Raw genomic sequence first — 25,125 nt, forward strand, 5'->3', positions numbered from 1 at the left:
TACACATGATCTAATGTATTTTTAGTAAAAAATGATCAAAAGTCCTAGTGTTCGAATCCCAGACTACACAGAGATATAGAATGATAGTCCAATCTTTTGTGGAGACCTTTTCCTAGGTTCCAATATTCAAAATTGTACCTCTTCAAGCAAAAACCACATTTACTAAATAGATGCAAAAGTCCTAGTTATCAGGTCCCAAGTATAAATGTTGCTAACATTGGGAAAAAATTGCACCAGCATGTATAATCCTCATAGAGACAGCAAATGTGCTCACCAAATCGGAATGCCAATCACAACAGTTGGCAGTAAGCGCGTGTGGCCCAGCCTGTCAGACTAATCCGATCCTCCTGTGCCTCCAGCCGTATTCCAATCGTGCATGCAAAGGGAAAGAAAAAGCTCTATGGCATAGTATGTTGGTAGCTCATCACCCCAAGGTGCACTTCACACAATCTAGATATCGTGACCCAGCACCTCAGTATCTCTCTCATGCAGGTGCTATTATGGTGGTATCCTAGCCTCTTACCACATATTATGGCTGACCCAATCCGACCAGCATGACCACTTGTTCAGCAACACTTTTTCTTCACAGCATCCACAATACAGCAGCACCTTAGACTCAAACAAATACTTCTAGCATAATACTGTTTATTCCAGGTAAAAATGATTTAAAATTGCACTCACAATGCTCCAGATAAAAATGCGCATATCAATAAAATCCACGCTGCCTGGCGTCTCCTTCCGTGTTTAGGCTCCGCCCAACTAGTTTCGTCACGGATGACTCATTTTTATCTGGAGCATTGTGAGTGCAATTTTAAATCATTTTTACCTGGAATAAACAGTATTACGCTATGCAAGTATAAAAAGCTGATGTTTAGTGATCTATACTAGTGATACATAGGAAAGACCTGTTGAGCACTATCATCATTATAATATAAAGAAGAGTCTTTCATTGCCTGCAGTGTTGCCCTAAGGGGTGAGCATGATCCTTATGGGCAGTACAGACTGTACATATATACAATACCACAAAGTACAAATACCACATTGGTAATGTGGAATACCTATGTGCATGTTCTAACAACAGTGTATGGTAGCTGTAGGGAGCACCGAAAAGAAGACAGAGGTTCTGATGGTCAGAGAATAAAATCTGTAGTTGAGAGGGAGAGGCTTCACACAGAATGACAGATCAGGGGAACCCTGGCTGTAGGTAAAACGTCCACCACTAAGCTAAACTAATGACTACTAACTATTTGAACTGAAAATGTTTGGATGTGCTTTAAGCCACCAGGCAGGGAAAAAAATAATCCCTCCATCTTTAGACCACTTCTATAAAAAAAAAAAACGAGGTGTAATTTCCAGGAGGACAGCATCAAGCTGGGAACTGTCAGTAGATAATTGCTGTACTGTGAAAAGTACAATCCAGCTGTTAAAAAGAATTTCTGGTGGAACAAATATGTGCAGTTAGCTCGACTAAGTAGTGCATACTTTTCAATGGAGAGCAGAGAAAGAGAGCAACAGGAGGGCTTGAAGTGGAATGGAACAGCGACCATCCAAAAAACGATTGACTATGCAGGCTGGGGAGAGCCCCTTGTAATGCTAAGCATACACAATACAACTTGTGGAATATGCATTTCTGATCATTATTCTGATCATAATATTCATTGCAAATACCATATTTTTTATAGATTTTCATGAGATTTGATATTTATATCAATGCAACCTCAGATCTAAGGAAAATATTGTATAGTGCATGTCTACCTTAACTGTCATTAGATCCAGGGCAGGTTATAGACTTTTTGATGCCTGAAGCAAACTTCTGAGGATGCACACTGGCACTGGATACCAGCACTGGACTAGCCACCCCCCCCCCCCTCCCCATGGAGTCACGTATGAGCGGGGCAGCAGCTATGCTCAGACAACACATGTCAATGGATAATACTACCACTAGGGATAATCAATGAGATGCAAATATTTCTGAAATTATGCAAATTTGTATGCAACTATATGCAACTTGAAAAAGGACCAATTAATTTAAACCTAGGTTTAAATGGACTAGTCCATTTTCAAGCGGCCTACATTTGAATTAAATTTGCATAAATTTGCATTAACTCAGAACAATTTGCATATCTGTGATCATCCCTGACTACCACATGTCAAGCACTGACGTGCATGGTTTTACAAACGCTGCCATTCGGTTGCATTTAACTTGCACCTGAATTGCACTCCTGGGCATCAGATACGATACTGAACTGCTCGGCAAGCACACACTTCAACTGCATGACAAGCACACACCTCAGTCATCTGAACTGACCTTAAAATGGAGAATGGCACATGATGATCTATGAAAAGGCAATCACGCTGACTGCCATGATATGTAGAGAGTCTACAACATACTGGAATGAGTTAAAAAAAAAATCAGTCACTTTATACATACCATAAGTCCGAATACATGGCTAAGATGTTTGAGACACTGCATACCCTTACTCAGCCATAGGCTTTTCTGTAATTTTCTGTCAAGTAAGTTGGTTCCGCATAACTAGTGTACAGCTAATGTTTCCCCTCTATACAAGTGATCCCTCAGACCTATCCTTCCAGTTTCTTTCAACAGTGTGAGAACAAGTTATTACTGTGCAGTATTTTGTTGATAAAGTCCTGAAGTAAAATTTGTTTTAAAATGCCTTTGGGTTCACACTGGACCAAAGGATGCCTACTGGTGTGTTCCCATTTGTCACAAGTTTCTAAGGTTTAAAGAGACGATAGTAATTTCCTTTCAGATGATCTCTGTTGCGGCATATGCTTATTTTCAGTACTCATCCCACCAATTAAATTCAGCACTGAATTAAATCCCATTCCATTAGATCTACAAAAATATATCACCTTCCCAGTGAATCTGGTTGTGGAGGAAGGGAAGATTCATTAGCAGAGAAAAGTTTTACTGCCAAAGTTCTAAACTGGATCTGGCAAGTTCCTTCATCCTATGTACCAGATTTCTAGTATTTTGTGTTTTTGAGTAAGCTGGCCCTTTGAGTAAGTGCCCTTTGGTGTTTTGGTGACCTTTGGTGTGAGTGTTTTTCAGGAATTTTAGGGCCTGTCAAGTTTGGGTAGCAGGCCAGTATCTTTTGATCTCTGAATATATCTACATCTGTTAAGAGCCATAGCTTTTTAGTGTTGGCTACTGGCTAGAAGATCTTTATAGCTCTTTAGTGTTGGCTACTGGCTAGAATATCTTTATAGCTCTTTAGTGTTGGCTACTGGCTAGAATATCTTTATAGCTCTTTAGTGTTGGCTACTGGCTAGAAGATCTTTATAGCTCTTTAGTGTTGGCTATTGGCTTGAAGATCTTTATAGTTCTTTAGTGTTGGTTGCTGGCTAGAAGATCTTTACCATATGAAATCTCTGACAATATTATATGGAGTCCCTGCAGATGTGATTTCCTTGGGTTTTGGGGCTCACCTAGAAAATGTCACTTTCCAGGGAAGAGACAGAATTCTCTGCCTGCAGAAGATAGGGTTCAAAGCAGTGATTACAGGAAATGTCTTTAAAAACATAATATAATTATGCAAAGAAGGGGGCATGGGATCCATTAGTCTTCTGTCAGAATTGAAAGAGTGTTCTTTTACTGGGCCAGGCTGCATGTTGTTTTAATCAAACCATTACTCTCAAAAGGTATTCAAAACCTTGTAGTAGACAAAATGAGCAGGTCTGCCATCCCAAGCTCAGAAGGTAGTCTGACCAGTGATTTTGTTTATCCTGATCTCATATAAATAGGAGGGCCCCTGGTTAGTTCTATTAGGGGACAAACTGGCTATTGCTAAAGCCTATAAAGCTATAGGGATGCAATTGGCAGTTTCTTTTCAGCACATTGTAATGGTACAGTAATAGTGACATTGGATCACAATACTATTCCAGACTAGACCTCTGAGAGCTATGTGGTCAAGTGTCAACACCAGCTTAAAGCATTACAGATTTCAAATGTCGTCAGCGCAAGACCAGGCTTCTGGGACAAAGTTTCTCCACCCTAAGATTTTATGTTCCTTGATTATCATTGGAATATTAGTTTTGGAAGGTTATAGGGGAGACCAAAGTTAGTTGACTGGGAATGCTATTTCCCACCCTGAAATTTACGAGCATGTTTTTAATCTAAGGAAGTATTTTATTATGGTGTAATATGAGCTGCAAATGTTATGTCTAGTTCTTATAGGGAAGATACTGTTTCCTAAGTTTGGGGAGGAGCTAATCTCTTAAGAATATTTGCTCTGGAAGATTACCGGAAATAGCGTTATTAGGTAAATAACTTTGGGAGGTTTATTTGCCTTTTAAAGGGGGTTGTATCACCAAAAACAAAGAAAAATTCAAAAAATAGTTATTGCCCTGGATATGTATGTAAAACCCCTTTAAAAAAAAGTCCCTATACTGTATGTCCTCCAATTTTTTTTACTTTTTGCCTCATCTGGGTGCCTTTGCTTAACTTTCAACTATGTGCAGTGCCAGCAAGATTGTGAGAAGTTTTTTTTCCTAGCAACAGTATCAAGTTTATCTAAGCATGCAAATAACAGAAAGCATTCTATGGGTAAGATAAGAACACTATGACCAGAAGAAGAAAACTAAGTTCCCTCAAACCATTTGAAGAGTTTGATTTTCTGATCCTTTTTTAATCATTTTTTCGATTGTTTTTTGATCGATTTTGATAGAAGTGAACGAAAATCGATAGAACAAAAACGATTTAAAAAAACGATTGGAAAATAAAAATTCGATCGAAATTCAGATTGGACATGTTGGGAATAATCAATCTGGCAGGTAAATCTGCCAGAAAATTGTATGGTGTGTACCCAGCATACGTGATGTTTACTGTGGGAGGGACAGCAAGCTGTGGAAGTAGGGAGGGAAAATTAACACTGAGCTGGGTTGGGGGAAAAAAAAAAGGGCAGAAGTGATGTCACATTTGGCATCACCGAGAAACAATACAGATGGAAACCAGCAGAAATATTATTTTCTTTTTTTATATCAAAATTTCTCCTAAATTTGACAGTGAACACTAAAAACAAATATAAAAATAACAACAGGCTAAATAAGTCATTTCTCATTGGATGATTTTCATTTTATTTTTTCAGTTAATCTGGAGTTTCATCCCACTCTACCAAGTCATTCACCCCCATACATCCTGACAGCTGGCTGATCATGTATTATTTTAAAAGGTTGATGTTGCTTAGCAGCATAGAGATAAGCAGGGCTGGATTTGTACTTTTTACCGCCCAAGGCCCACTATCACCAGCAATCCCCTGACAGCATCCTAAACTCCCCACCCCAACATGGTAGGGATTCGATTGTAGGCTCCTCTGAGGACAGTTAGTGAAGTGATGGCAGGGATTGCATTATAAGATCCTCTGAGGACAGTTAGTGAAGTGATGGCAAGGATTAGATTGTAAGCTCCTTGGCAAATGGTGCATTGGGTGAGTCACAGGCAGCTCAGAGATCACTGTAAGTGCTTGTTCCCTGCCCCTTCATCCCCTGACTGCCAGATACAGCTGTTGGTAGCCACCCACTGCTATGTGCAAACTCTGTAGCAGGATGAATGTTCAGCAGGCTAACTGCTACAGCCACCCTTCTGCCCACAGCCAGCCCCTTGCTTTCCTGGTGCCCTAGGCCATATGTGGCCTTGCCTGAAATCCGGCCATGGAAATAAGCAATGGACATGTCCTATCAGTGCTCCTTCTATAAAACATTCCAACATCAACATGTCCTTGTTTTGTAATAGACTATGGCCTCAATTCACTAAGCTTATCTCCTGTCTTTAATAACGTTTCTAAAGTGATCACGGTGGTGATGAGGCATGTCGTATTCAGGAAACATTTTACCTCAAGCAAACCTAAAGTTAACTCTTCTGTCTTTAAGTTAACTCTTCAATCCTTAAAATAACTCCAGAGTTAAAGATAGGCTGTTTATTAAAGGGAACCTAAACCGAGAAGGATATAGATTTTTCCTTTTAAAATAATACCAGTTGCCTGACTCTCCTGCTGATCCTGTGTCTCTTATACTTTCAACTACAGCCCCTAAACATGCATGCAGATAAGGTGCTCTGACTGAAGTCAGACTGGATTAGCTGCATGCTTGTTTCAGGTCTGTGATTCAGCCACTACTGCAGCTAAAGAGATCAGCAGGGCTGTCAGGCAACTGGTATTGTTTAACAGGAAACATCCATATCCCTCTCAGTTTAGGTTCCCTTTAACTGCGTGTGAAAATAACTACAGAGGAGGAAACTTACCTACAGAGGAGGTAACTTAAGGAATGAAGAGATAAGATAACTCTCTCACTGTGTGGTGGTACGTTTTCTCTTGCCTTATTATCTCCAGCATGATCTTAGTGAATTGAGGCCAATGTTGGATTCTCTTTGTGTGTCCACCTTATGAAATATATAGGAATCAGAACTGAGATAATGGGAAGTGGACTCTTTCTTCTGCAGTTCCTCAAAAATAACACTGATGGGGTAGTGCAGAAAGATTTACAATTGTTTTTTGGAAGAAATGTTTGTTACAGGGAGGAAGGCTAGGGCCACACTAGCTCCGGGTGCGGGACGCATCCGCTGTCCGGGCTCCGATTTTCAAAAACCGGAACGCAAACGGATCCGTGCTGCCTTTTTTGCAGCACACGTTCTGGATCCGTTTGCGTTTTTTTTTTTTTTTTTTTTGCTAAAGGGGTTAGCAGCCAGGACGGGGGCTGCGGGGAAAGCGGCGGCCAGGGGGGTCACACCCCCCCCCTTGCTCACCTGGGTGCCCCCCGTCCCCGCTCCCCCTCCAGCTCGCCCATAATGTAATAAATTGTACCTAAGGAGGTTCAGCGAGCCGGGCACTTCCGCCCACACCGCTCGAGTCACTTCCTGCAATGCCGCCCTCTGTATGTCAGTGAGCGGCATCGCAGGAAGTGACTCGAGCGGTGTGGGCGGAAGTGCCTGGCTCGCCGAACCTCCTTAGGTACAATTTATTACATTATGGGCGAGGGAGAGCGGGGACGGGGGGCACCCAGGTGAGCAAGGGAGGGGAGGCGACCCCCCTGGCCGCCGCTTTCCCCGCAGCCCCCCGTCCTGGCTGCTACTCCCTCCAGCATGGCGGCCCCATCCTTCACCAAGGGACACTGGAAACTGATCCGTTTCCAGTGTCCCAAAATGTCAGTGAAGAGGGAGGCCCGTTTCTCCATTGATTTTCACTACCCGTACGTGTATACGGGTCCGTGAAAAATGCTGCAAGTCCGGACTCTGCGTTCCGGATTTAAAAACGTATTCCGCGGATCGCACGCGGATACGTTTTTAACTTGAGTGTGTGCTGTTCCTATTTTTAACATTGGTATCCGTGGCTCAGTTTTTTGTCCGGGACAAAAAACGTAGCTACGGATACGTTTTTAAAGCAAGTGTGAACTAGCCCGAAGTCTGAATGCATATAAGTATGTTTCTTTGATCTACCGTAGATTTTCAGAAATTCCACTTAGAACTCTGTATGATGACTGCTATTTGAGCTGTTCTTTACTAGTCTGACTGCTAATACTTGATTTGATCCTACTCTTGTTTTACTCTACCAATACCCCTGTTTTTTAGGTATGCTCGATACTACATGAAAGCAGATGGCACAGAATTTCGAACGCTAATCAAGGCCTTTGGCATTAGAATTGATGTCCTTGTTTATGGCAATGTAAGTTTCTGTACATTAATCACACTGCATAAATAATCAGTCTACCCAATAAGATGGTACAGGGACAAGTACTTACAAATGTTTATAAAATGTTGCTTATGTATTGTTGATTTCAGGAGGGAGGTATAAGAGTGGACTTATTGAACACAATGTCTCCAATGCAATTGATTCTCAAGGCTGGGTAACAATGGGGAATACAAGTCATTCAGTAAACCTGGATGGAGTTTTTTTTAATTGCTTCTATTAATATGTAAACATTTGCATGCCTCATGTTGGTCCTATCAGTATATAACAATGATTGCTGTGCTATTTTGGTGTCAGTAAAATACTTCCAGTGAGGAAATAAAGCCCACCTAATAACACATTCTTTGTGAATTCAGCCCTGTCACTGCACTATGACTAATTGCTAGCAGAGACTGGCTATTGGCGGGCAGATGCTGACCTGACCACTGACCAGTGGAAAGTACTGGCTACTAACAGGCAGCTACTACTGATAGGCAGATTCCACTCAGCACACATTTACTACTGAACCAATTAAATCCATACATTTGAAGCTTTCACATCTATCTCTCTTTTCTTTCTATATATTGTGTGTTCTTTATTGTTTATTTTTCTTTTACAGGCAGGGAAGTTTAACATTATTCCAACCCTCATCAATATTGTGGCAGCCTTTACATCCGTTGGTGTGGTAAGTTATACTATATTGTACGCTTGATGTCGAACTAGAGATGGACTAGAAGAAAGAACAATCACAAATAAGATCTAGACAAGGATTGTAATTTCATCTGCCTGATCTACCCTTTTTATCTGACTCACATTTACTGCTGTTTATTTTTATTACCATCCTCACATGTTAGTATAAACAGCAATAATATTTTGAAAAATTTAGCTTGATGTCCTGGGAACTTTGCCCAATATTCTATAAACTTTTCTTGAATTTGTGCGCAGACGTTTTCTCATCTTATCTACAGCATACATTTTCAGCATCAAGCAATTGGAGTACATATTACTCCAGCGCCGGGCGAGCTAAATGACGGCTCTCCCTGCTGCCACTAAACTTCCCGGTGGCGTTAAAAACTACTCCCGCTCCGAGTTGTAACAACTTGGAGGGAGATGTAATTTAGGGTCCGGCAACTCCCGGAGCCCCGAATTACTGTTACGCAGGGTGCGCAGCATAGCATTATTGCTCTGACAGCGCCCAGCATCCGCGAGCTAAAATAAGCGCTTATTTTGAGACATTTTTTACTGGCTGAGGGCTGAAAAGGTAATTTATCAATGAGGTGCAAACATATTTTTGAGGAAACTCAGGAGAATTTTTGTAGTAATCAGGGCCTATATGTGACATGATTTAGTCCAGTACAGTCACATTACTCTTACTATAAAAGAAGTATCACCAGGAGTATAACTAGAAATCAATGTCCCCCCCACCAAACTTTGAATGGAGCCTCAGCCAAACTTTAGATGCCCCCCTCCCAAAGAAAATATGACCTGGCTTGAAAGAAAAAAAATGAGTGATCTTCATATACCCCCGTATATTCCAGCATATAAGACGACCTCCCAAACTTTTCCAGTTAAAATATAGAGTTTGGGATATACTCGCCATATAAGACTACCCCTCCTCCAATGCACACCAAATAAAAATTAAAAAAAAAATCATATACTGGTGCTATGTATGAACAGATACTGGTGTCTTATGCTGAATACGCACCATGAGTTTCCGCGTCGCACGCGTCCGTCGATACGCGTCGATTCGATTATTTCCGAGCATTTCCGAGCGCATTTCGATTATTTTTAGGTCGAGTGCCATGTAAAGTATGGCAAATCGACCTAACGATCCATCGAACCGCGAATTGGACATGTCGGAAATAATCGAATCGACGCATATCGACGGACGCATCGAACGCGGAAACTTATGGTGTGTATTCAGCATTAAACCTACTGCCACTAAAAAAATGGTAGCAGAACAGCATTCCGTTAACCACAGCACTTTCTTCTTCAGTAAAAAGCTTGTTGCTGAATCCGTAGAGCTGATAACATTATCTTTTGTTTACACTACGTTTTCAGCTACAACGAGTCAGCATTAGTGCTGAAACTGAGCTGCACACATATAGACACAGAGAGAGCTGAAAAATGATGACTAGATAGGTTTTAACATATAAATACAACAGATATGCAATAAATGCAATGGCAGCTTTCAGAGCAGATGAACTGTAATTTGCGACTTTGTAATTAGTAAACAGACAAAATAACTTGAGCATAAAATTAGTAAGGGGGCTTTTAGGACCATTGTAACCCCTTATACACGCCAATGAGTTCTGGTTCACCATGAGCTTGCTGTTTAGTCTGTACCTCTCGGTGCTACAAGCCCTACTCCATAGAGCCAAATTAATCCATGTCATGCACTGATGAGGATCAAACAATCCAAAACAGTCTGTATGCATGTTGGATTATTATGGCTCTGTACAAAGTAACAAGCTGACACATCATTGCATTCCAGCGGTTCTGGAGGTGTGTTTAGCTTCTAAGGGTACAATGGTTAATTTGCATATATTCAGCAGTGATGCACTGGAAGACATCTCAAGCTCACTCCAACCTGAATTATCGCAAATTCTTTCGGTTTTAAGAGAGCAAACTTTTGTTTTCCTTGTTCAAGAAGGAAAGAAATGTACGTTTTATATGTTTGTGTTTACATATATCTCAAATTTTACCATCATTAATGATAACGGTCCTTAAGGGCAGTTACACATATGGTGCACTGCGATTTGCAGGCAGCAGAAGAGCCTACCGCATCGAATTGCACCACGTCATTGCATGCAGATTGGTCCCTGGGGCAGATCGTGCGAGAGGGAAATCTGCATGCCCCTGCCCTTCAAATGCGTACGCAAGTGACGTCAGACCTCACTTGCATCTGTCCCCTATGAAGTGCGTCACACGACTTCCAGATAGTGACTTTGCTATTATGTGCATGTGCACTGCACTGCTACCACAACAATGTATAAAGATTGTTGCAGTGCCATTGACTGTCATACAATCGTGCGCCCAGCCATACCGCTCAGCAACATGCTGCAGCCTCAGTGTCACCACAAACACTTCTGCCACTTCACATTACATCGCACCACAGGTACTGTGCCCAATCCAATTAAGGTTATTGGCCACTGCGGCGGGAGAGCGGCGAGGGAGAGTGACACAACGCCATAGTGTGAAAGGGGCCTCAATGAGCAAATATAATAGCCAGATACATAAGGCAGTGTTCACATTTACTACACAAATGACTGAAATTCTGTGCTCCCCCCTCCTCCAAGTTTAAGTTCAATGAATGCCAATCTAATTTGCTGTGATAGAAACCAATAACCAATCTGGCTTTTTTGTTTACTTGTGCAATGGTTTTCTGTTACAGGGAACTGTCCTTTGTGATATCATTTTACTGAACTTCCTGAAAGGAGCAGATCAGTATAAAGCAAAGAAGTTTGAAGAGGTACATCCCTACTGAAAATACTTACATGAATTAAAGTTGTACTGAATGGCACACCAAAAGCAGCGCTCAGATTTCACTTGAATAAGGTGAACGGCAATATAGAAGATTTCCAAGAATAGCTATTACCCTTTTAGCAGCAAGACAACTGCATTTAAAACTGAGGCCAGAAACCCAATAGGAGCGATTTTCTGAGCGCTTTGTGATTTGAAAACTCTTGCTGATGTAATGCTATGGGTGTGATCCCACCTGAGCGATGTGATTTTATAGAAATCCCCCATAGCATTGCATTAGCAAGAGCTTTTTCACATCACTAGCGATTAGAAATCGCTCCTAGTGGGTTTCTGGCCTGACACTTGAGTGCATTAAATGACCTGGCCTGTGACTGATCTGAAAATGAATAGTGAAAGAGGGCTCTTGCATTAACATTTTCCTAGGGATCAATACACCGTGCAAGCGCAGTGTATGAAAAGTGGGACAAATACAGAAAACCCCTCCAGGCCTTATAGTGAACCCGAGGTGAGAGATATATGGAGGCTGCCATATTTATTTCCTTTTAAACAATACTAGTTGCCTGGCAGCCCAGCTGATCTATTTGGCTGCAGTCGTGAACTGAATTACACCAGAAACAGGCATGCAGCTAATCTGGTCAGTTCTGACAATATTGTCAGAAACCCTCGACCTGCTGCATGCTTGTTCAGGGTCCATGGTTGAAAGTATTAGAGGCAGAGGACCAGCAGGGCAGCCAGGCAACTGGTATTGCTTAAAAGGAAAGAAATATGGCAGCCTCCATATTATTCTCACCTCGGGTTCCCTTTATAAACTCCTTCTTCCACAACTTGGCTGGAATTTACCAGAAAGGTGGAAGTGGTGAGCTTAGAGTCCACCACCTGAGCAATAGCAGCCTATGTGGTTCTTAACATGGGGTAGCCTTGTAAAAGAGTGATTGGCAATGAGCTCCTTTTCCCCTTGCAAAGACCCTTTGTCGCAGTGTTAATCAGAGGCTCCTCTCTTATCCTAATATGTTGTGACACAGTAGTGGTCCCCCAGCCTCCTATGATGTGCAAACAGTAGCACTTGTTCACTTGTATCTTTGGAGTGTTCAAATATGTGACATGACTGTGGTCACAGCCTCCTGTGACACAGGCCCAGAGAATCAGATACCTGTTACACAGGGGCGGCGCCAGGGGGGTGCTTGGGGGTGCTCGAGCACCCCCTAGAATTGTCCAAGCACCCCCAAAGCACCCCCTGGAGTGAACTGACTTCAGGCGTCTAAAAGACGCCAAGTCAGTTCACACACCGGCAGCACGGAGCAGCAGGCAGGGCTACGGTAAGATGGCCGCCCGGAGCCCTGTTCTGCAGACTTCGGGCGGCCATTTTCCCGTAGCCCTGCTCTCTGCATGCAGGCAGGAAGTCTCGTGGTGACGTCGGGAAGGAAGAGGATCGTGGGCGCGCGGGCGCTGCGCGCCACAATGAGGTCGGGACTCGGGACAGGAGGTCGGGAAAGAAGGTCTTCTGGCTGTAGGTGAGTAAATGGGTTTTTCTTTTCTTTTTCAGGTGATGCGGATTGTGCATATTGGGGTCATATCTGCTACGGATTGTGCATATTGGGGTCATATCTATTACGGATTGTGCATATTGGGGTCATATCTGCTACGGATTGTGCATATTGGGGCGATATCTGCTACCGATTGTGCATATTGGGGTCATTTCTGCTACCGATTGTGCATATTGGGGTCATTTCTGCTACCGATTGTGCATATTGGGGTCATTTCTGCTACCGATTGTGCATATTGGGGTCATATCTGCTACCGATTGTGCATATTGGGGTCATATCTGCTACCGATTGTGCATATTGGGGTCATATCTGCTACCGATTGTGCATATTGGGGTCATATCTGCTACCGATTGTGCATATTGGGGTCATATCTGCTACCGATTGTGCATATTGGAGTCATATCTGCTACCGATTGTGCATATTGGGGTCATATCTGCTACCGATTGTGCATATTGGGGTCATATCTGCTACCGATTGTGCATATTGGGGTCATATCTGCTACCGATTGTGCATATTGGGGTCATATCTGCTACCGATTGTGCATATTGGGGTCATATCTGCTACCGATTGTGCATATTGGGGTCATATCTGCTACCGATTGTGCATATTGGGGTCATATCTGCTACCGATTGTGCATATTGGGGTCATATCTGCTACCGATTGTGCATATTGGGGCCATATCTGCTACCGATTGTGCATATTGGGGCCATATCTGCTACCGATTGTGCATATTGGGACCATATCTGCTACCGATTGTGCATATTGGGACCATATCTGCTACCGATTGTGCATATTGGGACCATATCTGCTACCGATTGTGCATATTGGGACCATATCTGCTACCGATTGTGCATATTGGGACCATATCTGCTACCGATTGTGCATATTGGGACCATATCTGCTACCGATTGTGCATATTGGGACCATATCTGCTACCGATTGTGCATATTGGGACCATATCTGCTACCGATTGTGCATATTGGGGCCATATCTGCTACCGATTGTGCATATTGGGGCCATATCTGCTACCGATTGTGCATATTGGGGCCATATCTGATAACGATTGTGCATATTGGGGCCATATCTGCTACCGATTGTGCATATTGGGGCCATATCTGATAACGATTGTGCATATTGGGGCCATATCTGATAACGATTGTGCATATTGGGGCCATATCTGATAACGATTGTGCATATTGGGGCCATATCTGATAACGATTGTGCATATTGGGGCCATATCTGATAACGATTGTGCATATTGGGGCCATATCTGATAACGATTGTGCATATTGGGGTCATATCTGCTACCGATTGTGCATATTGGGGCCTTATCTGATACCGATTGTGCATATTGGGGCCCAGGGCCGGGCCGAGGCATAGGCTGGAGAGGCTCCAGCCTCAGGGCGCAGTGTAGGAGGGGGCGCACAATTCATTCAGCTGTCATTCCTAATTGTGTGTGAAGCAGAAAGAAATAAGAAAAGGGGATACATAGCAGTGACTGCAAGCCAGATAACTAGATATTAAGGTGTTGGGGAGGTTGGGGGCCCTGAGGAACCTCTTAGTCTAATAGCAATCAGTGTGTGACGGCTGGGGTGGGAGGGATGGAGGGGCGCACTTTGGTGTCTCCGCCTTGGGTGCTGGAGGACCTTGTCCCTGCTCTGTTGGGGCCATATCTGATAACGATTGTGCATATTGGGGCCATATCTGATAACGATTGTGCATATTGGGGCCATATCTGATAACGATTGTGCATATTGGGGCCATATCTGCTACCGATTGTGCATATTGGAGCCATATCTGATAACGATTGTGCATATTGGGGTCATTGGACGTGTTTTTTGTTAAAATCTGCTCACATTACGTGTATTTTCTTGAGAAAACCTGCACAATTATGTGAATTTTCTGGGAAAAGGGTCACCAAAACTTGGGCCCTCTGTCTTTGCGTTGCACTTTTAAAGGGAACCCGAGGTGAGAATAATATTGAGGCTGCCATATTTATCTCCCTTTAAGCAATACCAGTTGCCTGGCTGCCGTGCTGGTCCTCTGCCTCTTATTCTTTCAACCATAGACCCTGAACAAGCATGCAGCAGGTCAGGGGTTTCTGACAATATTGTCAGAACTGACAAGATTAGCTGCATGGCTTGTTTCTGGTGTAATTCAGTTCACTACTACAGCCAAATAGATCAGCAGGGCTGCCAGGCAACTAGTATTGTTTAAAAGGAAATAAATATGGCAGCCACCATATCACTCTCACCCTGGGTTCACTTTAAATTACAGTTAGCCCCGCCCTCATCCGGTCATGACCACGCCCATTTTGTAGCCACACCCATTTTTGGCAGGTCGTCAGCTCCCCCGGAAATTGGTCCAGCACCTGCATAGCACCCCCTAAAAAAATTTCCTGGAGCCGCCACTGCTGTTACATGATAGTGATCACGCAACACCTGTGACATTTATGGCACTGCCCATTCAAACTGCCTGTGACACAGTTGTGGTCATCCTGCATTTTTTAGCACCCACTTAACCAGTAGAAATGGCAGTTCTTCCTTTCCACAATTTTTCTAAATAGCTCATCCTCTAGCAGGTATTTGAAAATCTAATGTGGAATGGTGAGAGCGCTACACAGTTCTGAATTGATGTGGCATTCCAGCAGTTTGGAAGCAAAGAGAAGAAGTGAGACTGAACGGTAGCTGGGGAGGGCTGTAGGGTTTGAAGAATGTTTTGTTAATTAGTGGTGTTATCATGATTGCTTGTTTCAATGATGAAGGGAACATTCCGGAAGAGATAAAAAAGTTAAAAAGCTTTGTTAAAGCAGGAATGTCAGTGATCATCTGTACTTACTAATATAGATGCAAAACTGAAAAAAGAATGGTTTTGATGGAGCTGACTTTTAATACCAGCAATATTGTCAGTCACTGTGATTGTTTAGTAAAAAATGTAAACTTACTATTGACTTATCAGCTTAAATAACTTACAGCTTTTCTGGTTGCTGAAAGGAGAAATTGAATTTATTCTTTTAGTTAGCGCACTTTGTTCGCATACATTTGCAGGATACAGCCGGTATATGGCTTATCCTGCTGCTGCACAAGTCCCGGCAGTGTTCATTACTATTCCCCCTCCAGGCTGCCATGGATAGTGGGGAATGATATAATTCAGCTTCCAGCAATTGCTGATAGCCGAATTATTGTGTTTTAAAAGCAACTTCAGCTCCGTCTTCTGACGGCGCCGACGTTACTCACTGAGAGCCGCTATAGAAGTAATTCCTATTATAGTCTATGGTGGCGCCTGCTGCGCCCAAATCTTCCTGCGCTGAAAAGGGCGGCTCCCTTTTGTTCACCCCAAGCAAAGGGGGCTAGAGAAACAGATTGCTGCAAAAAGTGGTGTACGTTGGAAAAATGGCACCTAGGACAATCCGTGAAACTATGGCCCAGGGGATGAACAAGCCACAAATTGAAACGAGGCCCGGCTAGTAAAATGTGTGGCATCAGGTCGGTCTTGCAGAAAAAAATAAAAAGGTGAGCGTATAAATATCTAACCAAAGAACAACTAGGCAGCAGCCTATTCCCCCCAAAACAACTAGGCAGCATGTCAAAATCAGGCAGGGACCTCCTTCCACAAAGTATAATTAGACAGCATGTCACAGTGAAAGACCAGACCACCAGTAACAGGCAGCACCCCTTTCAGCGCTAGGTCCCCGGTTTAAACCCCAGCCAGGGCACTATCTGCACGGAGTTTGTATGTTCTTCCCGTGTCTGTGTGGGTTTCCTCCAAGCACTCTGATTTTCTCCCACATCCCAAAAACATATACCGTAGATAAGTTAACTGGTTCCACAATTCATCTATTGCACTTTCCATCTCTGTCTTCAGTCTTCTGCTCACATCCTCAGCCATTGGAAAATAGGAGAGGGGGAGGCCAGGAGATGTCATGTGGCCATACAAGTGCTGTCACTGGACCCCAACCATACAGTGCAGATGGATATTGAGCAGAGGTTCAAAACTATGAGTGGCATGCTGGAGCTGAGCTACTTCCCTTCATAATGTCTATCCAGTGGTCTCCGCTGTGCAGCAGCTAATCTGTGCCCCCAATAAGCTGCTGCCCACAAGGGAAATTTCAGATGTAGAAAGGGAGAGGGAAATTCTACTGTAGGCCCTTATCACCCCCAGTTCAATGCTAGTGGTCATTTTGCTACTGTAAATATTGCAGAATATACTTCCTCCAAGACCTCTGGTTTCTTCCTAAATCTCAGAAACATGCTGGTAGGTAGTGATCATCATAATCTGCTAATTACGATTACGCAAAGTTTCACATCATTTTTCGGCCATACATAATCATGGTTTGGACATGCAGTTGATTTTACAATACATCTGTAATTTCACGTTCATTTCCACGTAATTTCATGCTGACTTTAGTGGTTTATACCAAAGCCCCCATACATGCTATAATCACCATTGCTGGCATTGCTACATATGTTAAGGGGAATCTTGGGAACAAGACAAAAAATAATAATTTTTCAAAAAGACCTTGTAGTTTTATAGATAAATGATTTTGATATTGCAAAGGAAAAATGGGTTTTGAACTCAGAAAAATGAAAGTTTAAAAACCCCTTTTTCTTCGTGTTTTCAAAACCAATTATCTCACAAACTACAATTTTAGTGTTGATAGCATGGATGGCAGCTTTGCTGTTAACCAATAAAGTCGGCACAAATTTAAGCAAAAGTTCACGCAATTACGTGAAATTATGGATGGATTACTTTACATGCGAAATCAAGTACACATTTTCCCGAAATTTCGTATTACAATTTTGCATCCTAATTGCTAATTAGGATGCAAAATTACGTATATGCTAAATTTGTGCTCATCACTACTGGTAGGTTAATTGGCATTGTTTCAAACTGGCACTAGAGTTTGGTAGATCGTGAGCCTCTTTGAATGACAGCAATGTGAATAGATCTATTTTGATATTCTGGAGCTTTATCTACAGGAACTTAGTAATTGTGCATTTTTGTAAATTAATTGAATAGCGCACACAGCCAAAGGGGGAACACCCTCACTAACACTAACAATGCAACTGAAAGCTCATGCTTCTGCTTCATGTTAAGTGGCCAATCAGAGCTTTACAAATAATCCAAGTTTTGCATTCTGTGGCTCAACTCTAATAGCATGTTTTGGGTAGCTTACAAATTTGCCATTTTGAAATTTATGTTTTTTTTTGTAACTTAAATGTCTCTCTTTTTTCCCCTAGATTTCGGACACTAGCCCACCATTTGGCAGTCACTTATTCAAAAGTGACCAGACACTGGCTGGTCGTGGAGATGAAAAGCGATCTACAGACTCTGGGGCCTTCTCCATAGGATTATAGGATTTAGCATACTTCTTGCTACGTTCTTCTGCTACCGTTCCCCACTCCTATGCACAAGGACACTGATAGCCAGCCTGGGCCTGGGAACACTCACCTTTCTTAGCCCACTTTCAGTGTTAGCTGGCAGGCTACTCAAATATCTAGTACACATTCCTCTCTGTCTTGTGTTATGGCCACTGTTGGAATTCTATAGTGCACATGCACCCCAGCATGGGAGCTTCACCCTGCTTTGTCTTGTGAGAGTGCTGCATCCAAACAGGATGCATGTTATACCTAAATGGCAGCTGGTGTTTATGACGGAACTCACGAAAATGAAAAAGTCTGCACTTGATTGGACACAATACTCTCATACTATCTTTCACCATCTGAATATTCTGTCTGTACCTGTCTATAGAGCCTGCACTCTGAAACCACTATACCTCCTATACTCTTGTCTTCTCAGACCTATGTATGTATAGAGAGCAGACTTATGCTCTACGCGTCTTCCATTGTATATCTGTCATTTGATTCTTGTTAAATTGTCTTTGTCTTCATTGTCTTACATCATAACTTTGTAGTAAAGTTTTCACCACTGATCCACTATTATAGTAGAGATATAGTAAAAGCAGAAACTGATACATTGGGCATAACCTAATTCCTTAGAAAGTCACACAATTGCTGGAGCCTGCATTCTGTTGCCCTATCCTTCCAAAAAGAGGTGGCGCCATGCATGTTCAGGAAATCAGTCCTCCACACTTAGCTAGTAAGCCTCTTCAAGAGTCTGGCAGGAGAGACACGCCCATGGTCATGTGACTTCTTTTCTACATTCTATTTTATTTCTTCTCCTTATGTTAATCAAGCAGCAGTCTATATTAACCACTTGAGGACCGTAGGCTTACAACCCCCTAGTGACCAGGCTATTTTTTACAATTTAAGACTCTGCAGCTTTAATAGCTCGCTGCAGAGCCATGCAACTGATCACACACATGAATCCTCCTTTTCTGCCTACCAACAGAGCTTTCTGTTGGTGAGCTTTCTTAAAAATCAATTTTATTACAATTAAATTGTAAATAAAAATGTACAATCACAAACACTGGTCCGCACGACAGCCGGGGGCCCCAGGTCTCTCTCATAAGCTGGGGCCCCCAAACCACCATGCAATACCTAGAGGGAAATGTGGGCAAGTCCTGGACCTCTCACCTCCAAGGAACTCACCCCCACCACCTCTAAACTGAATGTTAACTGCAACAAACACAATTGCTAACTTTCAGCTAGAGCAATCTCCTGATTTTATCTGGTCAGCAGACACCAGTCAGCCAATCAGGTGTACTGTTATACACCCTTTGCCTGCTGTACCAAATCTAGCAGGAATTGCATAAATTAGCATTCAGGTGAGAGGCTTCCGTTGGATGCAATTGTAGATTGCTTCGTTTTACAGGGACGCCCCATGTAGGCACATCTCCCACACGGTCCCCTCCCTAACTACTCACCTGTCAACCTCATCCTGGAAGCTGTAAAAAAGAAATGTAAAATCACAAACACTGGTCCGCACGACAGCCGGGGGCCCCAGGTCTCTCTCACTAGCTGGGGCCCCCAAACCACCATGCGATACCTAGAGGGAAGTGTGGGCAAGTCCTGGACCTCTCACCTCCAGGGAACTCACCCCCCACCACCTCTAAACTGAACGCTAACTGCAACAAACACAATTGCTAACTTCCAGCTAGAGCAATCTCCTGCTTTTATCTGGTTAGCAGACGCCAGTCAATGAATCCTCCTTTTCTGCCTACCAACAAAGCTTTCTGTTGGTGGGCTTTTTTTAAAAAAAATTTTTTAATTACAGTTAAATTGTAAATAAAAATGTACATTTTCTTTTAATTTGTATTTCCCCCCTTCCTCCCACCCCACGACAGTCAATCAGGGCGATCCCTTCTCATAGGCATCAGACTATGAGAGGGGATCGCAATCGGAGCCTCTCTAGGGGACAGCAGCGTGGAATGGCTGTCCCCAGTACAGCACTGCAGTAGATCGCAGTGCTGTACTATGTAAATTGGCGGTTTCACTGTCTAACATTCTAATAGCGGCCGGGAGACTGTTGACGGAGCTGAGTTCCGTCATTCAAGCGGGGATGAGCGCACATTGTTGTGCGCGATCCCTGCTAATCTCTGCCTGCAGCTCTTGACACCTTTTAAAGTTATGCGGTGCTGGGGCTGCCAACTTCCCGACGCCTATCAGCGTTAGGCAGTCGGGAAGGGGTTAAGTAAGCCTAATAGCTATGGTTTCTCTTTAAAGGAGTGCAAGAGAATGCCTAAAACTATCTCAACATCTTTAGCTAAGAGGTTCATATTTATTTTCTGAAGTGACCTCAGCTTTATTGACACCTCAAAATAGCCTTCAACAAAGTGTTCTGAGACATTTTATTATTATTTGCCTGCAGTGGCATTCCCTGGCAAACATTTCTTTACTACTATAACTCCAATACCCTGAGAGCTTCTGTGCAGGGATGGTCGTAGTCAGCAAACTTCGCTACGCTGGAACTACGCGTAGTTTTACGCAATTACGCTTCGCCAAACTACGGCTGAGAAATCAAATATTCGCTCCGTATGCATTTCTTAGACTACGTGTTAAAATACGCAATTGCGCATAGCGCAAAGCGTAGTGTATGCAGATGCTTATGCCCGCATGCAGAAAATTTTACGCATGAATTCCTCTTTATTTGCTTAAACAGTGAACTCTTCTATGCGTACATTCCCCTTTCCAATGCGTAAATTTGTAAGCATACAATCGCATGCGGAAAATTAGCCGCGAGTAACGCATTCGTAATTCACTATGCAATATACATGTTAACTACGCATAGTGGGCATAAGCTACGCGTAGCGGTACTTCGCTATGCGTAAATTTGTAAGCGTAGTTTTCAAACTACACCTACGAACTACGATGCGTAGATGTGAACTACGATGCGTAAATTCGCACTGGCATAGTTTCTGCTGATCCCTGCTTCTGTGTGACCTTTAAAGAGATGTGCAAGCTAAGTTTCCCAAGATGCAAAACTGTACCCTTCATGTCCGAGGAGGGAACTGCTGCAGAGAGGGTTAATTTACATGGTTGACGTCTTCTTGCCACAGTGGTGCTTGTTGTGCCTCATCCCCCTGACACTTCCTGCCAAAGCATCCACTGTGGAACAGGAAGTTGCGGGAGGATGGAGCGCAGAGTGAAGCGTCTTGCAGGTACAGTTTTGAGTCTAGGGAAACTATGCTAACTCCTCCTTCATGTACTTTCCTGCCCCATCCCTCTACCCCACCACACGTTTGCCTTATGTACATCAGCTATATCTGGCAATTGAATGATTGCTCCTTGATTGGAAATTGGTCAGAGAGAAGTCATAATTTTACCACCCTGACTTCTCAACTTTCAACTGCTGCCATTGCTAGCATTGGACTGCTAATTTCATACAAAACTGTACAGCCATGAATCCCTTACTACTTCTCCCCATGGGCAATAAGTAAAAAGTAATATCCTTTTTAATAGATTTTTAATAGATAGTTTGATCAAGATCAGTTGACTTAGGCATTCATTTTCATTTTTGCTTACCAAATTGAACATGTAGTTGAGTTAAGCAACTGAGTACTGAATGGCCTGCTTAACTGTAGCCACCTCTCTCATTCTCAGCGGTCATTTTAAGCCCTCCCATATATTACTCCCCTCCAATCAAATTCATGATCCAGTCACATGATTGGATTGTCCTAGGATTGGACGTGAATCTGGTAGTGAACCAATCCATCAGGGCTGGCTTTGCAGGACAGGGGATGCCTAGACAGTGCTTAACCTCTGATACAATATTTTGTGTCCAATACTACCAAATCCATGTAGTGGAAGGGTAAACTGAGTGGATATATTTTGAATGTATGGTAGGAATGCTTTATATTAAATAGCAGTGGTAAGATTGGACAAAAAGATTGCATCATTAGTGGGCACCTTTACCCAATCAAAGATCATCTGGACGTCAGGGATTTAAGAAGAACATAACCTCAAATTCATACTGATAAATTTGTGGCTGGAAACCTGCTTTTCTTGGAGGCTTAAACTAAATAAATGTGCTTACATTATCTAAAGAATATATTGTAATTTTTGCTGTAAATGCTATTGCAACGTTATAAGACTATAACGGGTTCTATGGACTTCATAAGTAGGAATAAAGATTATAATTCATACATAAGAACAACTATTATATACCTCAGGGTTTCATTCACTTAGCACTTATCTAAATGGTCTGCTATGATGTTTTAAATCAATCTGTTATAAGGTAATGGGGGGGGGGGGGGGGGCTTACTTCTGTGATTCTTGTAGGGGCCAAGAATACCTAGGCGAGAAATAGGGAGAGACTGGGAGGCCAATGGTGCAGTTTGGTATAAGAAGGATAAACTTATATAGATATATACTCACAAAGGTGAGGCCTACAGGAATTTACCCGTCCCTGCTCGGTACTCCAAGTCCTGCTGGATACTGAACAGTCACTCTCCTGTAGTCTCCGATAGACTTTCCAGTAAATTGTTTTAAAATAAAAAAGAGAGGTAATATCTTACTTCTCCAGAAGATATAGACACCAGTGCAACTGGATAAATTAATGCGTCGTAAAAAAGCAAACTGACAACACGTTTCACTGGTCATGGCCAGCTTCCTCGGGTCAATACAAAATGCCTTGATGGCATAGGGGTTAGAATGTAGGTGCCTTTTGAATAATCATTTTTCCAGTTGAACTAGTGTCTATATCTTCTGGTAAGTGATTACCTCTCTTTTTTACTTTTATTTATATTTTAAAACACTAAAAAAGAACCACATTGGGCACTTCCATCCTACCCATTACTTGTTATAAGGTTAAAAAAAGTTTTAGCTGACCTAACAACGCATAGTAGGTGTGCATATGTTGGTTTGGCATGGGGTTTTTTTGTTTTTTATTTTGAAGAGTGCTCTCCAGTTGTGTGCTTTGTTGTTGGAACTTTGACATGTCCACTGTGCCTAACAATAAGGGAGTTGGATGGGGATAGGGATGGAAGATCACATATGTGGTTTTACTTTATAGGTCAAGGTTTTCTATTAAGCTGTGCTTTTTTCAAAAGTTGACATGGTAAGTGCGTCTTAAAAAAAATTATCTTGGTAAACCAAATTCATTTCTCATGTTCCATTATACCTGTACAGACCCATGATGCATGTGTTATCTGACAAGAAAGGGGGGAGGTGGCACAGACGGACACAGTGGAGGTTGCATGAAACTTACTTTATCCGGACCTTGTGGTGTCTGCTCTCCAGGGACCACCAGGATACTGAACTTCCTCCAGCTCCACACATGCAGCAGAATTGGGTGATCAAACACCCATGGTAGGTGGGACTTTGTTTGGGGGCAGGGCATTCAGGACGGGGCTTCATTCGGAATCAGGGCTTAATCCAGGGGCACAACGCCTCCTATGATAAATGGCACTCTAGGCAATGGCCTGGGATGCCTTTGGTTAAAAACAGCCCTGCTTTTATCTGCCAGTCAAGGTATTCTTTCAGTGTAATTTAACATGCATCTGTCAGGTTTATTCTTTCATTCCCTGAACCACAGGTCACATGACTGCAGAATGCCAATTTGTTCAGCACTATTAATATAAACTTCCCCCTCCATCCCCAATCCATCCAACTCATAGGTGAGGAGTCTGATACTGCTACAACCAAAGTATTGAAAAGCCGGGAGCCCAGTGTGGGGGAGGGGACTGAATTTCTTCCATTCTCCACCCACATAATGACCCCCTCCAGTGCTTCCCGGCCACGTCAAACCCACAGGTAAGTGCGGCAGCAGTGAGGGGGCTTACTTCTTCCACCCTCAAGTCTGTTGCACCTAATGGTTCTACTTCAACCACTAGGTATCACATATCCAAAATACCCTTTTCATGTGTCAGATGTGGTTGTAGCTGCACAACAATTTGTTCCTCCCCCTTAAACTAAGAAGAGCATTAGAGACCAGCAGAAAACATGTGATAGAGGTGGTTGCAGCAGGTGGTGATAGAGGCAGAGATAAGGGTGGAACATGGACATACTTTGCACTTGTTGCATCTTGTTGTTTAGTTGCACAATTTACCGCCCACATCATCCACATCCAGTTCTCTGCACAAGAGATGGGTGGGATAACTTAGGCTTTGTTTTCTGCTCATGGGCTTACTTTGGAAACCTGTAATGACTTAAAAAAAAGAGTTTCTGCTAGCCCACTGAAGCCTCCCTGTGCCCGCACCATTTCTGAATGATCCTCCGGTCCCCTGCTGTGGCTAAGTTTCATTATCGTAAGGCCACTACACCTGCGCAGCCCTGGCCGCGTGCATCCTAGTTCATGCTCCCGTTGCCAGGAGCATCCTAAGCAGACACAGTATGAGGTTTTCTTGTACTGCACCTGCACAGGACTCTCGCACACGGCCAGGGCCACACAGGCGCAGTGGCCGTCGACTTGCAAGTAACATAACATAACAAGACTTAACCACGGCGGGGGACCTGAGGATCGTTCAGAGACGTTGCGGGCACAGGGAGACTGCACGGGGCTGGCATAACCCCCAGGTAAGTAAAACTAAATTTTTTAAGTCATTACAGATTTCCTTTAAAGAGGAATGGTCGCAAAAATCTTAAAATTTAAAACCCATACATAAATTACTTTTCTCCTATGATGCTGTCACTTACAGGAGGTAGCAGAAATCTGACATTACTGACAGGTTTTGGGCTAGCCCATCTCTCTCTCAGCATGGCTTTTTTTCTTTATAAAGACACTCCCTGAAAAAGATTTAATCAAAGATGCTGACCAGCCTCCTTGCTCACTGTACACTTTTTTGGCAGATAGACAGAGCAACTGCCATTCACTAAGTGCTTTTAAAAATAATGACAACCTTGAAAACCCCCTATGAGAAGATGGGCTAGTCCAAAATCTCTCGGTAATGTCAGATTTCTACAACCTACTGTAAGTGACAGCAACATAGGAGACAAGTAATTGATGGCTCATTTTACTCTGGAAGAAATGTACTACTTATTTGTATATGTTTACATGTATTTTACATTTTTAGATTTTCG

The 25,125-nt window shown here is 42.8% G+C and overlaps 1 protein-coding gene across 1 annotated transcript in view; it reads left to right on the top strand.

Moving 5' to 3' along the window:
* The window catches only part of P2RX3 (purinergic receptor P2X 3), a 168,211-nt gene extending 146,080 nt beyond the window's left edge, over positions 1-22,131 (top strand). The window contains exons 9-12 of the mRNA XM_068258255.1: positions 7,583-7,676; positions 8,299-8,364; positions 11,074-11,151; positions 17,947-22,131. Coding sequence (XP_068114356.1) covers positions 7,583-7,676; positions 8,299-8,364; positions 11,074-11,151; positions 17,947-18,063 — 355 coding nt within the window. The 3' untranslated portion in view covers positions 18,064-22,131. The remainder of the gene's footprint in view (positions 1-7,582; positions 7,677-8,298; positions 8,365-11,073; positions 11,152-17,946) is intronic.
* Positions 22,132-25,125: the final 2,994 nt, after the last annotated feature.

This window comes from Hyperolius riggenbachi, chromosome 10 (genome assembly GCF_040937935.1).
Source record: "Hyperolius riggenbachi isolate aHypRig1 chromosome 10, aHypRig1.pri, whole genome shotgun sequence".
Lineage (NCBI taxonomy): Eukaryota > Metazoa > Chordata > Amphibia > Anura > Hyperoliidae > Hyperolius > Hyperolius riggenbachi.